The sequence below is a fragment of the Pipra filicauda genome, unplaced genomic scaffold (genome assembly GCF_003945595.2).
Source record: "Pipra filicauda isolate LSUMZ 115617 unplaced genomic scaffold, ASM394559v2 scaffold47_size6085603_pilon, whole genome shotgun sequence".
Lineage (NCBI taxonomy): Eukaryota > Metazoa > Chordata > Aves > Passeriformes > Pipridae > Pipra > Pipra filicauda.
In genome coordinates, this window is record NW_024104620.1 from 4,433,350 (window position 1) to 4,451,567 (window position 18,218).

At 47.2% G+C, this 18,218-nt stretch overlaps 1 protein-coding gene across 1 annotated transcript; it reads right to left on the bottom strand.

Moving 5' to 3' along the window:
• Nucleotides 1–4,900: 4,900 nt before the first annotated feature.
• LOC113995868 (natriuretic peptides A) lies at nt 4,901–6,920 on the bottom strand. Its single transcript, XM_027736379.2, has 2 exons — nt 6,720–6,920; nt 4,901–5,239 (listed from the first exon to the last, which is right to left on the bottom strand). Exons 1-2 carry the CDS (start codon nt 6,837–6,839, stop codon nt 4,901–4,903), a joined length of 459 nt encoding a protein of 152 aa, XP_027592180.1. The 5' UTR covers nt 6,840–6,920.
• Nucleotides 6,921–18,218: the final 11,298 nt, after the last annotated feature.

Below are 18,218 nucleotides of genomic sequence, written 5' to 3' on the forward strand. Positions count from 1 at the left end.
TTGGTTTTTCAGGTGGCTTCTCCAGGATGTGAAAAATCTTAATTTAAACTTTTATTTAGTTTATGGCTATCTTTCCTGCTTTTGTCCTGCTGTCTGCCTTACAGAAAAGTATTTTGTGACACTTTTTGAGCTTTCATCACACGCTTGCAGGCCAAAAATGTAAGTAAATGCAGTCTTTGAGCACTGCAGAAATACCTGACCCCAAAATCTCACAGTCTTTCCATGTTTTTCTGGATCAAGGGCTGTGTTGTATGGGATGCACATAACTCTGCAGTCTAACACCCCACAGCTTGTCTGGCTTCTGCCCTCTGGCTCTCCCCTGTGTCTGTGTAGTGCCAGGGTAAGCCTGAAATGGGTAAAACCTTCTCTTGGGAGGGGATGGCAGAAAGGCTGTGCTTGGGAGCTGAACAAGAAGTGCCATAGTGGTTTTAACTGAGCTGTGCTTCTGGCAAGGGGTAGGAGGGGTACCCTGGCAAGGGTAGGAGGGGATCATCAGGAGAAAGGAGTGGGGGAACTCTGCTTCAGCTCTATACTGCCTTTGGTCATAAATGCAGGGATGTAGGAGGGAATGAGAGAGGTTTGTAGACTCCTTAAATCCATGTGTGTTCCTGTACCTGCACACCAGAGCTCTAGCAGAAAAATTTCCAGAATCACAGAATATTCTGAGTTGGAAGGGACCCACGAGGATCATTGAGTCCAGCTCTTAAATGAATGGCCCATTCAGTGAGATTATTATTTTTTCAATTTTTGCTTTACTTCAACTTGTGTGCATACCCATACAGGTGTGTGGTGTGTGCATTCCCCTACAGGTGTGGATCATGCAGCACACACAGGAAGGAACAGGGATGGCTGCTCTGAGCTTTGGCTCTGTGTGTGTGTGTGTGTGAGGAGAGAGTGAAGCTGCTCTTCTTGTCCAGGGTGCTGAAGTGCTTTCCAGCAATGGTGGGATACACTCGGCCTCTTCTGCACCCACTGTTTGTTCATATGCAGTTGTGGAAAGGGCTTGTTGGGAGCTGGAATGAGACATCAGTGAGTCCCACCATCTGGGAAGGGAGGGGTATCAGTCTGTGAGGTTTGGATGTTGAGATCACTGTTAAAAAGTGAGCAGGGTGTCCCTTCTCTGGGGACACGTGCAGGAATGAAGGCACAAATCCCTGTGGGCTGGGTATGGTTTGGCACACATTTTAATGATTCCTTAAGCATTTTGGAGCAGACACTGGACCCCACATGGACCAGTTTCAGTAGATGAACTTAGGAAACAATACTGTGTTGACAGCTCACAACTGTAACAGGTAAGACAGGACAACCCTGAGCCCCTTGCTGACTCCCCCAGCAGCTCCTTGATGCCTGCACTAGCGAATATCTCTTGGGATGGCTGAACTTACACGCTGGTTTTGCCTTTCCTTTGCTTCCTCCCAATTGCCAGCATAGCAGGCCTGTCTGTAGCTGCCTTCCCACCACCCTCTGTTTTCTTAAAACTTCCCCTACTCCCAACTCTGCTTCTGTTTCTGTTCAGCATTGTGCTGGTTTCCCCAGAGAGCAGACAGGAGATGGTAAGGGAGGGGGAAGGTCTTACAAATCATCCTTCCTTCCCACATAAAAGTGTGGGGCACACTTATCAAGCAGATGTCAATCAGCAAATGCCTTTGGGGCCCAAGATTCAGGGAAAGTAAATCAAGCAAGCTGGCTGTGGCCAGCCTGGGATGTGAGCTGGCACAGCTCCACGTCTCCCTGCAGCAGTGGAGGGTGTGTGCCCTGTGCTCCACACATGATTTCTTAGAGAAACAAAGCAGTGCTGACAGCTCCTCTTGGCATTCTTGTCTGCAGACTTGGATTCCAGTGAAGCATTTCATCTAGTGGGGAGCTGGAAAGGGACAGTGCAGTGTCTGAGGGGCAAAGAAACCATCATATCCAGTTTGCAAATAAAGCCCACGCCAAGCAAACCGCTTTTCCAGCCAAAGCTCATGCCTTACAGAGTTCATGGAGCATGCTGGTGGAATTGCTGGGTTTCAGAGCTCAAAGGACAGAAAGCTGCTGAATTGTGCACTGCTCATCAGGGGTTCTGCCAGGAGCTGTTGGGAAGTGAGAATGAAGTTCTGGCATGGCAGGAGGTGGCAAATGTCATCAGAGCCGGGTGGAGGGTGTGAGCCTGGTCCTTCTCTGATCCCACTGGGATATTTCTTTGTTTGCAGGTGGCTGTTCCCAAGGCTGTTCCCTGCTCTCTCTGATCCAGCCCCCACATCAGCAGTGGTGGCTTTGCCCGTCCTTGGGGTGATGCTCTTTGCCTGCAGAGCCCATCAGTGCCAGGTTTCCCTCATTCAGCTTTTCCCTGTGCCTGTTCCTGTGTGCAGCCCTGTTCTGACCTGGCTGTGGGATTTCCCTGAGGGAGCTTTACAGCTCAGTGTGTTTATGAGAGCAGCAGTAAAAATCCAGTCAGAGGTGCTTTTTTCCTCGATTGCTTACCCTCAATGAGGTTCTCCCAGACCCCAGGGTCCATTAACTTACTGTCTGCCAGCCAATACAGACTTGTTCCACCAGGAACTGGCTTGCTGTTAATACTGGACCCACCTGCCTTTGGGTCAGGCAGCATCTACTCTTCTTGCCATTTTTAGCACATTCCACTGAACTAATTAGAGTTTTGTGCCCTGAGGGGCTGACAGGGAGGGACAATTTACAGTGTCTGTGCAAGTTTTGCTTGACTGGGTAAAATTCAGTTCCAGCAAGAGTTGTTACTGTTAGAATAAGTGGATTGCTTTTACTTCCCCTTATAGCAGCACATGGGAAGTCGGGCTGTTGCCCATTGCTGGTGTGGAGGGATCCACCTGTGTGTTCCCATCTTGCTGCAGTGGGAAACAGGTGTGTTTGGAAAGCCTGTTTGAGAGGACAAAGCCCCATTGTCCCCACAAAGGCTCCCCAAAGGGTGACTTCACACCCCCTTGATCTGTGAAACTGCCTCTGAATAAATGCTAAGTCACTGTAGCTTTCACTGCAGAGGTGTCTCATGGAAGCTGCTGGGAATTCATTCTCCTGACAGTGAAACCTGTGTGGACACTATTGCACAGATGTTTTACCTTTAGCTGCCATTGCTGGAAGGAGGGGCTCTGATGTGTGATTTCTATCACACTAGGTGTGGTTTCCTACTGGAGTGGAGCAAAATGATCCCCCTCAGATTAGACTTCTATTCTTCTTCCCTAGGGAAGAATCACAAGGCCTAAGGTGGCAGGGAGCACCCAGGTCCCTCCCAGAGGCTGTGCCAGCAGGGCAGGGAGGGACTGGCAGGGTGGCTTGTCAGAAACGTGTGTGGCACGAGCCCTGTTCAAGGGGTGCAGCAGCCTTAGCTGTGACAGGGGTGGTGTGCACTCAGATTTACCCTTTCCCTGTGGTCCCTGAGAGCCTTTGTGAGCAGCTGTCCCAGCCCTGGAACACCTTCCTCCCACAGCCTGTCCTGGCCAGGTGTTGTTCCTCTCTCCCTGTGCATTTGCAGGAGCAAAGTCAGAATGGGACTGTTCCAGTTGAGTCTGTCCTGGTGCTCCTTTCTCAGGGCCCTGAACAAGCTTCCCAGGGTACACCAGTACCTGGGAATGGACTGAGATTCTGGGAATGAGGCTCATGAGGTGCTCAAAATAGCCCGGTTCCCAGCCGTGTGTGCAGTCACAGGACAGTTGTGTTGGGCTGGGCTCGATGCCATTGTTGGGGCTGATGGGATTCTGAGCTGTTTGGTCCTTGGGATGGTGACTGAACGTGCACTTGGCAATATCACCTTCTTTGTTGGAGGGGAGAATATATTTTGGGTCAAATTCAGCTCCTAAGTGTGAAATCTCACTTAAAAAAGGTTAAACAAAACCTTGATCAGCCTGGCAGTGTTCCCATCAGCCCTGTCAGAACAGCTTTGTGAGGGCCTGTTCCCAGAAAGTGATAAATAAAGTTCTGTACAAGCTGCTTTGTAATTGGAGTGATCCCACCTGCCCTCTCATGAGGAATATTCGAGGATTATTCAAAGAATCCTTCAAGAAATGCTGGGAATCAGCATCTCAGCCACGTGCAGAGTGAGACAAGACACAGTTACTGATGTATCTTTCTGTTGATGCTCGTAACCTTTATTTGGCCAGTGCTAGAAAGCAAATACAATGAATTCCCTTTCCTCCCTCTGGTTATTTTGAAACTCGTGGAGTGTTATAATTTTTCTTATTTCTTTCCATGTAAATTTTGCTTACGTGGGGGATTTGTGGCAGTTCCTGTGACTGAATAATCTAAACCAGCAAAAGGACTCTCTTGTTGCTGAAACCCTGTCTATGTATGTTGGTTTTTCAATGCTGAACAAGCTTTTTTTCCCTGCTAATCTGTTAGAACTTTTTAGTGCAGATGGAAAAACTCTAGTGAAAAACTCAGTTTCTACCAAGTTCATACTTTCTCTATCTCATGTAAGTAAGATCCAGCCTTGTGGGTACCAGAATACCAATAAAACTTAGGATTTTGACTTTAGGAATATACAAGAAAATTTAATGCAACAGACAGGAGAGAGGTCCAGCATAGATGTCTAATGTGTTAGTTTTATTTAAAGATGGTCTCTTGGTGCTAGAGCAAGAAATGTTCTTTAAAAAAACATCAAATAAATAAATAAATAAATAAATAAAAATAGGAATAACTTTCTGTTGAGGAGCTTGGAAAGCATCTGGCTTTCATCTTGGGAGGAACAGGTACTGTAAAGCATTCTTCAGAGCAGGGAATAGGGAGGTTGATCCTAATTCCTCCGGGAACCTGCAAACCAAACACGAAATAAATGTTACTGAAATCTGTTTCTTTTTCAGTCTGTGGCACCGTCGTCAACAGTGCTTTTGAAAAAAACAGTACTGGCTTAAATACTCGGCTAAAATTAACTCCTTTCTCAGACTGTGTCTTCTTAAGGATTTAAAGGGCTGCTCCTCCCCTGTGGTGGCACAGACAGTGACTCACCGTTGCAGCCCATCCCGCTGAGGGAGCCGATCCGATCGATCCTCCTCCCGAAGCACCCGGAGTCTCTCATCATCCTGGGCATCTGCAGCCCCCTCAGCCTCTTGAGGACGGGGTCCCTGTAGGACAGGGGCGTGTTGGGTGCCAGCCTGGGCTCAGCCTTCTGGTCCTCACTGTCGTCGTCGAGTTCTGGGCGGATCTCCTCCTGGGGTTTGGGTTCTGGCAGGTCAGGGTTGGACTCCAGGGCTTCAATCATTGCAAATTTATCCTCCAGCCTCTCCAACAGAGCCTGTAAGAGAAGGATTAACTTCATGAAACTCCTAGTTTTGTGCTCATTTGCTAAGTCTTCCAGTCATCCCTTTCTGCGTTCATCAGTAGTCCCATGGGAGACTGTCAGGTTGGATCCCAGGTCCTTGAGCTCTGTCCTCTGCACTAAATCCCTGTTCACAGCAATTCCATCTATAGGAATTTACAGCTGTGAGCTGAATGAAGCTGCTTGACACCAAGTGTGTCTTACTGGCAAGGTTACAACTCTTGACAGAGGAAAAAAAGCCCAAGATCTGAGTTGCACAGGGAGCTACCACTCAGCCCAGCAGTGGTACAGCCTCAGAGAACCTTTGGATCCATAGCCATATTCTCAGAAGCTGCTGCTTTGTCACCCCTGGCTATTTCAATGGACACCACTTGGAGAAGCTCTTGGTGTTTTCACTGATCTCTGCCCCGGGGGTTACAGGATTGCTGCTCCTTAAAGCAACCAAAAATACCCCTGTGCTAAATTATTGCCTGCTGAGTGATTTCTTCCTGAGTACCATTCTGTGTAATTTGTACAGCTTTGTGTGACAGGGATCAGATAACCTTCTCAAGGGCAGCTCAGCCAATTAGGGGAACCTAATTGCCCATCTCTGGAAGAGGAGTGAGCCTCATGGCTTGCCTGACAATGCATTTGGAAGCCGCTCTTCTTGGCTGCTGCAAACAGCCCAGAGGCACAGGGTGGTTTTAGCTACAGCTGACACTGTTCCAGTATTTCAGGGAGTTTGTTCTCAGGCCCTGAGAACAGCTGTGAGAAGCTGGTCACTGGTACCAGACCAAGGAAAGGTTTGAGCTTTCAAATTTCATCTTGCAAGGCTGAGTCTTAAGCTTGTGTTGTGCTGCAACAATGGATGTTCTCTGTCACTCATTAGAGTTTGCACTTGGTAATTTCATAGCTCTGGAAGCTTTCCTGGGTGAGCCACACTAAATGATTATAGTATTCCTCTAGAAACATTTCTAAAATTTGACTTTGGGTGCTCCACTTTACCTCCTCATCTCCCATCCATACACAAATCTCTCAAATTCACAAAGCCAGAGCCCTGTGGCTGCCCTGCTTCACTGCTCCTGCCCTTTAGTGGGGTAGAGAGGACCCCACTTGAAAGTTTTCTGTTTATTCTCGTAGAGCTACTCTGAAGATTTTTTTTTTTTCCTCTCTGGAGCTTTGCCCCCAAGGAGATGGATCTTTAAGAGAAAAGAACCAAAAACCCTAAGCAGACATCCCCACAACATCGCAATTTTAATTCCCAGTGCTGCCCAGGAGCTCAGGTGAACCCAGCACAGGAGGATATTGCCCTGCAGAGCTTCTCTGAGCCCCTGTGAAGAGCTGAGGCTTTGTCCCCTGGCATGTGGTGGCCAATGTGGCCACTGCTGTCTGATCATGCAAAGGGAAGGCAAAGCACCACCTCGCACTCTGCTGAGCACCCCCAAAGTTTAAACCTGAGAAGAGAGAGAATCCTCACCTCCATGCTGGCCAGTTCTTTGGCAGGGCTGAGGCTGTAGATGGGGTTGGCTCTGCTGGACTGGAGCTGGATGAGCAGCAGCAAGAGGAAGCCATAGAAAAATGAGCCTTTAGTGTCCATGGCGCCGAGTTGGTTGGGAATAGCAAAGTTCAAGCTGTCTCTTCTGAGGTGTCCCTTCGGATCTCTCTGTTCCTTGTCCTGTCCTCTCTCTTCCGAAGCTCGTCTTTTATACTCTTGGGGTGTGATCTCTGCTTCCTGGGTTATCAGGGGGTTTATCTTGGGCACATTCCAGTCCCACTGCAGGCATGCAGCTCTGTCAAGGGAAGATTCCCTTTATTAGCTGTCATTAGGCAGCAGCCGCCGTTGCTGAGGAATGTATGTCACAAGTCAGTGATTTCATGTCACTCCCCCTCCTCTTGATACCGGGGCAGTGATTACACGATCCAGTTGGAAATTCTTAGCAATTTTCTTTCAAGAATGGTCAGATTTATGGAGATGGGAAACAATCCCGAAACTGCTCTAAACTCTGCTCAGTTAGAAGATTTCCACAGAGAAATTACCTTTTACAGGGAAAACAGAAGGCTTTTCAGATGAAGAGTAAAGGCTGAAGATAAATCTACTTTTAGGACACCTACAGCATCGTGCACACTTCCCTTCTATATATGGAATAAGTGTGGCCACCGCATACCACGGAGTGTGCTGAAAATCCCAGATTTGGGCCAACTTCTCTTTTCCCAGTGCTGTCGAGGTGATATCACCGTTGAGACTTTGTGTGTTCCCAACAGCAGCAGCACCTCGATCTGCACCTCAGCAAGGACTGACTCTGCAGGGACAGCGAGTGCCTCCAGCCCTCTGTGCTCCGGCACCGCCGAAAACACTGTCCCTGTTAACAGCCAAACGTGTAAATAATGGGATTTCTCTAAACATCAATGGTAAGGCTTGACCCTACGGCAATAAAATTGAAAGGCCATGTGGCCAGATACAGGAATAATCTTCTTGTACCCTCATGCAAGAAAGAAACCTGCTCAATGAGAAATTTCAATAGACAGCTTTCGGTGTTATTCAGAAAGGAATCAGAATCTGTCCCCAAGGAAGAATGGGTGAATTTGTGTCTATATGTGCTTTGGGAGAGGTTAAAATGAAATCTACAGTTTAATAGATTAAAAACAAAAAGTATTTATTTATTTGAATGCTGAAGTTTTTTTAAATTAGCTAAAAACTACCTATTCTTAAATGAAATACAGATTTGCTGCAAATTCCTCCTCCACTGTTGTCTTTATGCATATAGTGCAATTAAAAATAAATTTTTTTTACAGAAGTGCAAGAGTTCTAAATTATGAAGCACATTGTTTGCCCCACATCTTCCTAACGTTTCTTTTTATTTTAAATTGAAACAAGAATGAATGTCTATAATTTGTTGACTTTTCATATGAATATAGATCTTGAAAGGATCTCCTGATTAGTTTCTAAATAATAAAACAATGATAAAATATTTCTCATGTCTTAAATGTTTTTAACATGGTGTTTGTGTACAAACATGTGGACATACTGTTCACATGATCAGCTACCAAAATTATACTGGAAAGGACATTCCCAAGGTTGTGGAGTCATGTTCAGATGCTACTTTTTCCTAATATAGTCTGAATTCAGCCCAACTCCGTGTGTGTTCTCATGAATCCCTTTATTATAACAGCTTTCTCTATTTTTCCTCCATGCTTTCTTTTTTCAGTAAATGGAAGAAATGCTCTTTTTTTGTGTGTTATCCCAGCACATTCTTGTTTTGTGCTATTAAGAACTAAGATCCCGATAGCTTCTTTTTGTTTTTTGTTTTTTTTTTAATTAACACTCCATGATGCAGTGTCTGTATAATTCACTAATTAGTTACAATCATTCTCTTCCTGCTGCTCTTGGTGTGTGTATATGTTTGTTTGCACCGAGGTGTAACTTTGTTTTGTAAACTGCAAAAGTGTGAGAATATAAACCAGAATTATTCATTAATATCCAGTGTCCAATTTAAGATAATTAAGATCTGTTATTGCTGTATTTTTTGGTTCTTTCCTTTCACACACACACACACACACACACATCCACCCCCACACACTAAATATTCTCTAGTGCATTCTCTGCACAGAAACATTTTGTCACTTGCTCTGAGCTTTGCTTTGTGGGGTTTTTTTTTGTACAGTAAAATGTCAGAACTCAGCTCTTCACTGTTGAAGCTCTAAAAATCACTTGTTTGTTTGTTTTATTTCAGTGTCACCACCCTGGTAAGATGAATGTGAAGTTAAGGCTTTATAGCCCAGCGATGGATAGTCAGGATCCAGGCATTGCCTGTGCTCAGCTGGGCATTTCCCCGGTAAAACCCTTGTCAGGAGCCTTAACAGAGGAGCAGGTTCTTATAAAAACCTTAATGTGACTGATTTTAGGGTTGGGAAAATGTCGCATTTCCTCAGCATCGCAGGGTGTGGGGTGGGAGGTGTGGGGACATGAGGCTCCCTTAGAGCAGCTCTGGTTGCTCAGAGCAGAGAGGGGGAGCACCAAAGGTGCTGCCGCAGCCCCGGGTGAGGATCCCTGCGAGGAGGAGGATGGACAGAGCTCAGCTGAGGGTCACGTTGCCCCTTCCCCGGCAGGAGGATTCTACGCCCTCGTTTTTCAGCCCTGTAAGGCTGAGGACTGTAAGCCCTTGGGTGGTGCCACGTGGATTCCTTCTGCTGATAAACCTGTCCTAAGTGCTGCCCCGACCCGCCGCACGTTCCTCCCGTGATGTCCATTCTCCTACTGCCGTTTGCGGCTGAAGAGTCTGAGCTGATTGTAAGGAGCCTTTGTAGTCGCCTTTGTTCTGAGGAAGAGGCTGGATTTGGATTCCTTTCATCTCCCAGTGATTAAACCCTTTGACAAAACTATACCCTACCCCACCCAAGCTCTTTTCCCCTGCAGTTTGGTTAGACTGGGAAGGAAATTAAGAGATGAGGTAGTGTGAGAATCAAAAGGGAAATCTAAAAACGTCCAGAGCTGCCATGCTGCGGTTAAGAGAGTTAAGTGGTGCCTCACTTTTTCCGAGGGGGGGGGGATTAATTTTCATCCCAAGCATGGAGTATTTCTCCCGGTGATCGGGATGTGTGGCGGCTGCTCCTTTCTTTGCTGGACTCTCCAGGCTCAGCGCGGGCAGCAGGGAGCTCCGGGCAGGCGAGGGGAGCCCTGCAGAGCCCGGCAGAGCCCGGCGGTGCTGGCGCTCGGCGTGAGGGGACTGGCGTCTGTCCCGGGTGCTGAACCCCTGGCAGCCCTTCATCCGCAGCCAGATGTATTTTTAAAGCGATGAAGTCCCTCTGTTCTCAGCGGCCCCCTCTGTGCCAGCCTGCCGTGCCAAACCTGGCGCTGGTACCAGCGGATTAGCCCATGGCACAGGGGGGCGAGCAGGACACCACCTGGAATTAACCCCGAGCCCGGCGCCCACCTCCTGTGGGAGCGTTCCCTGCCAGCAGCCGTGAAGCCATCGGGAAAGGCATCCCGGCTCCCTGCCGCGGTCCTGGAGCTGGCAGCGGTGCCTGGCACTGTCTCTTCAGTGCAGCCTGGAGGGTCACGGGACTGATCATCGTCCTGGAAGGATGTAATTCCCATCCTTCCCGCTGCTGCGACCCTCCACAAAGGCTTGTCCAGACCGCCTGGGGTGCTCTGGTCAGGGTCGGGACTGAGCTCTGAGGGCAGAGGGAGAAGAGCGCTCTGGAGGGGGGTTCTGTATCTTCTGATCGTGTGCTAGGCCATGACTGGGGGGAAAAAAAACCCAACAAACACTCAGAAAAAGCAATGCAGGCTTTGTACAAAAGTTTCTTGCTCCGCACCCCACTACTGCTGGTCCGGGGGCTGTCCGGCTGCTGGACACTGGCCTGGAGGCTCAGGGAGCGCCTGGGAGCCGGGCCCGGCTTCAGCTTCTCCTTCTCCTCCAGAAACCTGGGAGAGGAGGGCAGGGAGCTGCGGCGGGAGCCGCTCCGAGCCTTCAGCGGGGGACAGCGGCCGCTCCTGCCCCGCTCCGCCCCGGCACCCACGGGCTCGGAACCGGCTGCATCCCAGCCCCGTCCTCTCCCAGCTCGCCCCAAAGCAGCCGGAGAAGCACCCCGGTCGGAGGGAGGACGGGAGGCTCCTCACCGGCTCTGCCCCTCACGGCACCGGGGTCCGCAGCCCCGCGAGCTCCCGCTGGACCCGCCGCCCTCAGCGCCGGCCACAGGCTGGTCCTCCAGGCCTGGCTCCCCGTCCTCCCCCCGGAGCTGCCCCAGCGCCTCCAGGAGGTCCTGCCGAGGGAAGGAGAGGGGGGATATGGATCCCCGCCCCGGCGGGACGGAGCCCCAGCTGGTTTTGTTTAAGGCATCACAGCAAAGAGCCTGGCGGAGAAATGAGGTGTGTGCTTTGAAGGCAGGGAACACGAACGAAGGAAGCTCACGCCAGGTAGGAGTGTTACGTTGATACAGAATAGGAGCAGATATGGGTGAGGACGTGAATCAACCCCGATTTTGTGTGTACTAGAGACAGACAGGAATGGAGAGGGATAAAGCAGTGAGAGTGTACAGGATCTGTGTGATGACCAAGGGGAACAAATGCAATTTAGCCCTCTAAAAATAAACTAGTCAGAAATGAGTCTTGGATGAGACCAGATCTCGACTACTGCCTGACATCACTTACAATCGGGTTCCCCAAAAGCAGACACATTTGAGAAAGATACATCTATGTTTCTTTCTGTGTAGGAGCAGTTTTACTGGGGGCTTTTCTCCTCAGCCACTTCTGTAATCCTGGTCTGTAAATTCATGAACTGCTGCTTAGCAGATGGAAACGGCACAGCCAGAGATGAGCTTCCCCCATCTGAGTGGCATCCTCACTTCAAAGCTTAGCTCTGGTTATTGAAATGCTAATAGAACTCGGCAAATTACCTAAAATACAAACACACTTGGCTTCAGTCCTGGGGATCTAATTATGGAGCCTTTTATGTGAAATAAATTGTTCTTGCTTTCTGAAAAGTGGCTTTTTAAAATGTTCCCGCAAAATGCCAGGTGATGGGATGGCACGTTACCAGCTCGGCCTCTATAATTGCAGCTCTTATCTGTTTCTTGTTCATCTTCTGTAGGATTCTGTTCACAAGTGCTCCCAGCTCAGACTTGAACCTCCTCTGCCTCCTATTTTCCTGCAAATAACTTCAATGACCCAGAGTTTATGTTAATGTAGCTGAGTTTGGAAACAAGCTGAGGACGTTCAGGAAACAAACTCCGGTAGCACTTACCCTTCATTGGATTTTCATCGAAATTTCAATGTTGGGAAGCTTTTGTGCCTGTGAGAATGTCCCTGCTCTGAGGATTACTGAGAGCTGGGAGTGAGCTTTAGACTCAGGATTAGTAGGAAGGGAGGTGTAACCTTCCCATTAGCAACTGTCACAAAATCCTGGTTCCTCAAAAGTAAGCAGCTCTGCTTCTTCTTAGCCTAAGTAAATTGTTAGTTTTAAGCCATGTATAGTGTATTTATTGATATGGAATTACGGTGAAAACTGCTTTGTTCTTTCATCTTCCATTCCTGACTTTAAGTGTTCATCTGACTGGTGAAATCCTTAATTTTCTTGTGATTTTTGTTTAGGAAAGGCAACATAGAGCATAATAAATTCATTGTATCATATGATACACGTATCATATTTGTTATATAATCCATTGTTGGAGAGCTTGTACTCAGGGGTGTCTATGTAAATTCCACTGAGTGTCTGTTCAGGGCATTTTCGGTGCTGCTGCTGCTTTGCTATTAAAGTTAAACAGCAGCAAAGAGCATAAGAGGATATGTTTTTGAATTTTCTGCTCAGTGCTTTGAAATACCTGGATCTGCCTGTGGAAGAGTAGGGTGCCCTCAGACTTCCTTCAAAGAAGGGCAATATTATTTTTTGGTTTGGTTTTATTTTTTAAAATAAGATACAAGTGGAAGAACCAGTTGTTTTCCTCTGCCAGTGGCAGATTTAAATGCAGAGTCACTGCTTTCTACTGATGCCACCTAAGAGAGTTGCCCTTAGCTCAAACTGTGGGGCAAAGACTTGGGGCTCTGTATGTCCTGATTTCTGATTACCAGACAGCAGCCCCCCGAAATGCTTCTGAGTTCCAGTGGATTGTGTCTAACTGCAAACTGGGGCTCTGTTTCAGGAGTGACACACGAGACAAGCACAGCAAAGGCTTGAAGCAAATTCGCTAAATTATGGAAAGCAGTTTATTACCTGAGACATAATAAAATTTGTTTATTTACACATTTAGTACACTAACAGTACAAATGTGGCTTCTTGTAACTAAATTTCAGAGAGATGTTCACAAGTAATTACTCTGATACAAACAGGCAGCACAGGAAACGTCTGTTCTGTTGGCCAGGTAATTCAGGGGAGAAGTGGGTGCAATTTGCTCAGTACATCGTGTAGGTGGAGCCAATATGAAAAAGAGCTGAATATCTCACTGAAAGGCAACAGGTCCTTTGAAACCTCGAAGCCAGTCCTGTCAAGAAAGCAGAGAAATAAATAAATAAGTAAATAAATAAATAAAAGAAATGTACAGGATTTCACACACGGAAATTAACTGATTTCTGACTGTTCTAGGGCCAGGTTCAGCCCCACTGTTCTGCTCAGAGTTTCTTTGGATTGAGACAAATATCCCTGGGGAGCTGGTGAAAAACCTCTCTGAACTGGCTGCTGTGAGCAGGTGAAATCACACAGTTGATGTGCAGGAAGGGTGAAGGCAGACAAAGAGAGGTGTGGCAATCAGAGATTTTAAGTATATATCTGATGGCAGTGAATTCTGAGGAGGGTAAAATAGTGAAATGTGCTTGTGATGGGAGGGCAAAAGTTATTTTAAGGCACCATTTCCTTAAAGCTGAATTAACTCTGCTCTTCTGCAGGTTAAACACACACACAGACCTGCCCCTGGCTTTCTCTTACCACAGTGCAGAGTCAGCACCCCAGGCCACTCAGGGCCCCAATTCTGTCCAGCCTGACACCAAAACAGCCCCTGGGGAGGCCCTTCTTGCTTCTGCCTCGGTATCTGCGGGACAAACTCAGGAGGTCGCTGAGGAATCTCTGGATTGCACCGTCCCCCAGGGACACGCCCTGGGGCTGCTCCATCGTGTCCTGGGGCCACTGGGCTTCAGGATCTTCCTGGTCAAAGACACCTCCTGGGATCAGCTCGTCTTGCTCATGGCCCCTCTCTTCTGAGACCAGGGGATGCTCCAGATCTTCATCCAACAGTTTGGAGAGACTCTGGAAAAAGGGAAGGGTAGAAGGTGGAGAGGGAGGAGAAGGAAGGGTTCTGGAAACTCTCATTGTTTTCATATAAACCACGTTCAGCACTAAGTTTGAGGACAATTATTTTTAACATTTATCAAAGGATGAAAGTACTGAAGTGGTTTCTGAAACTGATGATGGTTATCTTGAGTTTCTTCTGGCTCACAAAGCTTCTCTGAGCTAACTCTGCTCTCTCAAGGTGCTCTCAGGTTATATGCTCTTGGTGAATCCTAAAGTTCTGAGCTGGCAGACTGCCAGTTAACCCTTTCCTGGACCTCTGGTATGGTATAAACTGTGAAAAATGATGAAAGAGCCTTGGTCAAGTGAATAAGGAACAAGAAAAAAAATAGTTGATATGTTGGAATAATAAAAGAATCAATGCAACAACACTCTGGAATTGGTCCTGAAGGATTATATTAAATATTTCTTTACAGACTGGGAGGTCACTTCATACTTAGCAATACCAGATCCCTAGTCCAGTAGCTGAAATGTGTTTTCCTGCTGACTTGAAATTGCTACACACACAAATACACACAGGCACACATACACACTTCTCCTTTTTCTTATGTTCTACCTCTGAGACTCCTCAGCTGCACCACTGAGCTGAGGAGGAGATCCTGCAGGTACAACCCCATAATTCCTCTTTCAGCCAAAACCAGGGAATTCAGGGAGGAGCATGCAGGTGACTGCTCTAGGGCTCGAGATCACAGTCCTTCCAGGATGATTCCTTTTTTCCTCCAAAAGTTCATTGTTTTACTCAGTCACAGGGTGACCCCACATCCCCAAACCCCAAACTCACCCCACAAGAAAAAAAAAAAAAAGACAAAACATTTTCCTTTCAACTGCCTCGTGTGATCAGAAACTTAAATCCAGTAATCAGTGACTTGAGTTTCCCCTGTTTCATAACTCTGTGCCTGCCCACCTCAGGGTTCCTGCTGTCAACTCTCTTGAGTTTCTCCTGCTGCTTTAGCTGGGGTTGGAAGAAACAGAGCTCATCTGAAGTGTCTAATTCCTAAAGAACCATCAGCTTCTCTCTGCTCTGTTGAGCAGCCAGTCACTTACCTGTAAGCTGGAAATGGACCTGGCCCCTGCCTGGTTTTGACTGACAATTAGCAGCAGAAGGAATCCGGGGCAAAAAAGAAGTTTCAGGTTCATGTTCCTGTTTTGGTGTCTCTGATTCCTCCTTCCCTCGAGTCTCTCCAGCTCAGTGCTGCTCTGTGTCTCCAGCTATCAGCATTTATATCTTCCTCCAATCCCTCCCAAGGCCACCTTTTGAGTTCCTGCTAGTGCAAGGATTGGTTTGAGGTTCTGACCTGTTTTCATCCTCCCAGGAGGAGGAGGAGGAGGAGGAGGAGGGAGGAAATAATTCTCTTTTCTGATGCTGAATGAAAGGAGCATTTTACACTTGGGCAATGTAGCATCATCCTGTTGCTGTGCATCTGGAGGGCTCTGCAGGCTGCTGTCCTGTGCCACTTCTGTTTGTTAGTGTGCTCAGCTCAGTGTTCCTCAGGCTCACTGCTAAACCTTTCCTTTTCAACCAGAGAAAAATAATTGTGAGAAATATAGAGTGAGACAGGAAGGGAATTGTACCCACTACACCTTCACTGGGCTCCTGTGACACACCCAGCCAGAGGGATGGGGGTCTCAGAAAACATGCTGTGTAAGAACTCAGTGTTATTATATAATAATATGAGATTATAATAAAACAACATAACATATAATCTCATGCTATTGATTTATGAGCTGAAAAAGAGTGATTTGGAGAAGACGGGAAATCAAAGTCTTTAAAACATAACAAGTTGCATTAGTTACTTGCCTGAGTGACATGAGTGTGGCTGAAACAAGGCTGACATGCACAGAAAGCTTCTACAAGGTTTAAACTGAGAAAGAAATTCTTCTTTCCCTGGATCCAGCTTAAAACATTTCCTTTCTGTGTTCTTTCTCAGTCTGTTAGACACAATTTGTATTAAATCTGAGATCAGTCTGAAAGGAAGCAGAGGCTTGAAATTTGGCCCCACTGAGAAACTGAAACGTTCCTGAGTGTGCAGTGATATATCTTGACCTTTTGTGGTATTTTTGCACACATGTGATGCTCAAAGTTAAAGGCCATTGAATTGGATCTGTATGGAGGAAAGGGAAATTAAGGATCATCTGGCATTTTTCATCTGATATTTGAGTTACTGAAACCTTGGAAGCCAGTTCTTGGTACCAACTTGTTGGTCCTGAAGGCTTGGAGAAAATAATTCTGTGATGTGCCAGTTTATCATTTTCAGTGTTTTTTCATGTGCAAATCAGTTTGAAACATAGTCGTTAAGTGTCTCTTGAAATGGGTATTGTAAAGAGATGGCTTATAAACATCCCTCTGTGACAGAGAGGGAGGTCTGATGTTATTATATTTTTGGCATTTTTTTGTTGTTGATGTTGATTAAAGCCACATATTATATGAGTCTTAGAAAATGAAATCATCATTCCAGAGGTTTGAGGTGTGTACTTTGCAGTGTGACAAGACAGTGAGAGAAGGTCAGGGCAGTTTCAGGGTTGTCCCTTCTCCTCTGCAAAAGCACAGGGTTGTTTTGGTGGTTTGATTGGCCTGTCACAAGTCTGCATAGATGTAGATAATAAATCTTCTTGACCTCAAGATCTCTGAGCTTGTCTTGGGGTACTGCTGAATTCTGTGTGGTTGCTGCTGGACATACATACACCAGCACAGTCCTCACCTATGACTATGCTGGGAAAGTCAGAATAACTAAGGTTGGAAAGGACTTTCAGAGGTCTGTGGTGCAATCCTGTGCTAAAAGCAGAGCCAGCTTAGAAGGAGTTTCTCAGTGCCTTGTCAAGTTGAATTTTGAGAATCTTAAAGAAACAATGATTTCCTAATATTTACTTGGAATTTTCCCTGTTGCAATGGGTGCCATTGCCTCCCCTCCTAATGCAGTGCAGCTGGATGTTGTCTGTGAGCACAACAAAAGGGTTTTCCATCTCCCAAACAGTGACCTTCCACGGGAGTGTGTTTCAGAGGGTGCTGCATAACCCAGACAAGGAGGGCAGCTTCAGTCCAGGTAGTCAACACCTGGGTTCAGATCAGATTTGGTGCCGTGGTAAGAAGGAGTTAGGAAGAGAAAACATCTCTGATTTACTCTCTGGGTCCTCTCAGGACTTCAAAACTTGCCATTAGGGTGGTGCAGTTAAGATGGAGACTTCAGCACAAACTTCAGTCTATAAAGAAGGCAGGAATGCCTGAGGACAATAGAAAATTTTTGAGAGGCAGGAAACAAGTTTGTGCCCCTTCCTAAAGTGGTTTGGGTATTCCTTTTTATGGCAAATCCTTCATAAGGGGTGGAAGGAAGTATCAAGAAGGAAGCAGGTTGGTGTGTGTTGCTCGTCTCCAACAGTAAGTTGCTTCCCAGCTTACTGAGATATTTCTCCTGTACCAGCAGAGATCTGATTGAAAGAGTAGGGTCAGAACAAACTCTCCCTCTGGGGATGTATCTGCCTCACCTCCCCAGGCTGCTGTGAGGAAGGTGAGCTGTGGAGCTGATGGTGCATGGCCTGCTTAGACAGGTACCATTAGAGCACTGCTGCAGCAACTCATCCTCCTCCTTCCCAGCTCAGGGACCCCTTCAGCCTCCCTCTCCTTCCCAGCTGCTCAGGCCAACATTCCCTGGCTCACTGCAGCCAGCTGAAAGGGCAGGGACGTGTTTGTAGAGCTTCCCTCACAGTGGGATGGCCAAGTCCGTGATGGAAGCCGGCACCAGGGGCCCCTCATTAGCAGACATTAACATTTAACTGTGGTCTCCAAGCATTTGCCTCAATGTCCCCCTCCCTTGCCCCTCTCCCAAGTGGTCTGGAGCTGAGCTGGGCAAGGCTCAGTGCACAGCAGCATCCCAAGCCCAAGCTTGGTGGGAATTGCTGGGCTGCAGGAGCTCTGTTTTCTCAGACAGGAGACCCTGCAGCAGGAGGGGGCACGGGGGGATCTCTACAGAGAAGAGACTGAGCACAGACACTGAGCTCACTAATTAGTGCCCACTGATCAATTTGATGGGCTGAAGAGGGGATGTTTTCCTCTGTAGCCCTGTGGGACAAGAAGGGGCCAAGACCACCCGGGGACAAGGAGGGCAGCAGGTTGGCATTTAGTAACGGGCTGTAGGTGGTTCTGGAGCATTGGGTTTTGATGGTATAATTTTAATATTAAGTTTGTTAGGCATATTTATCACATT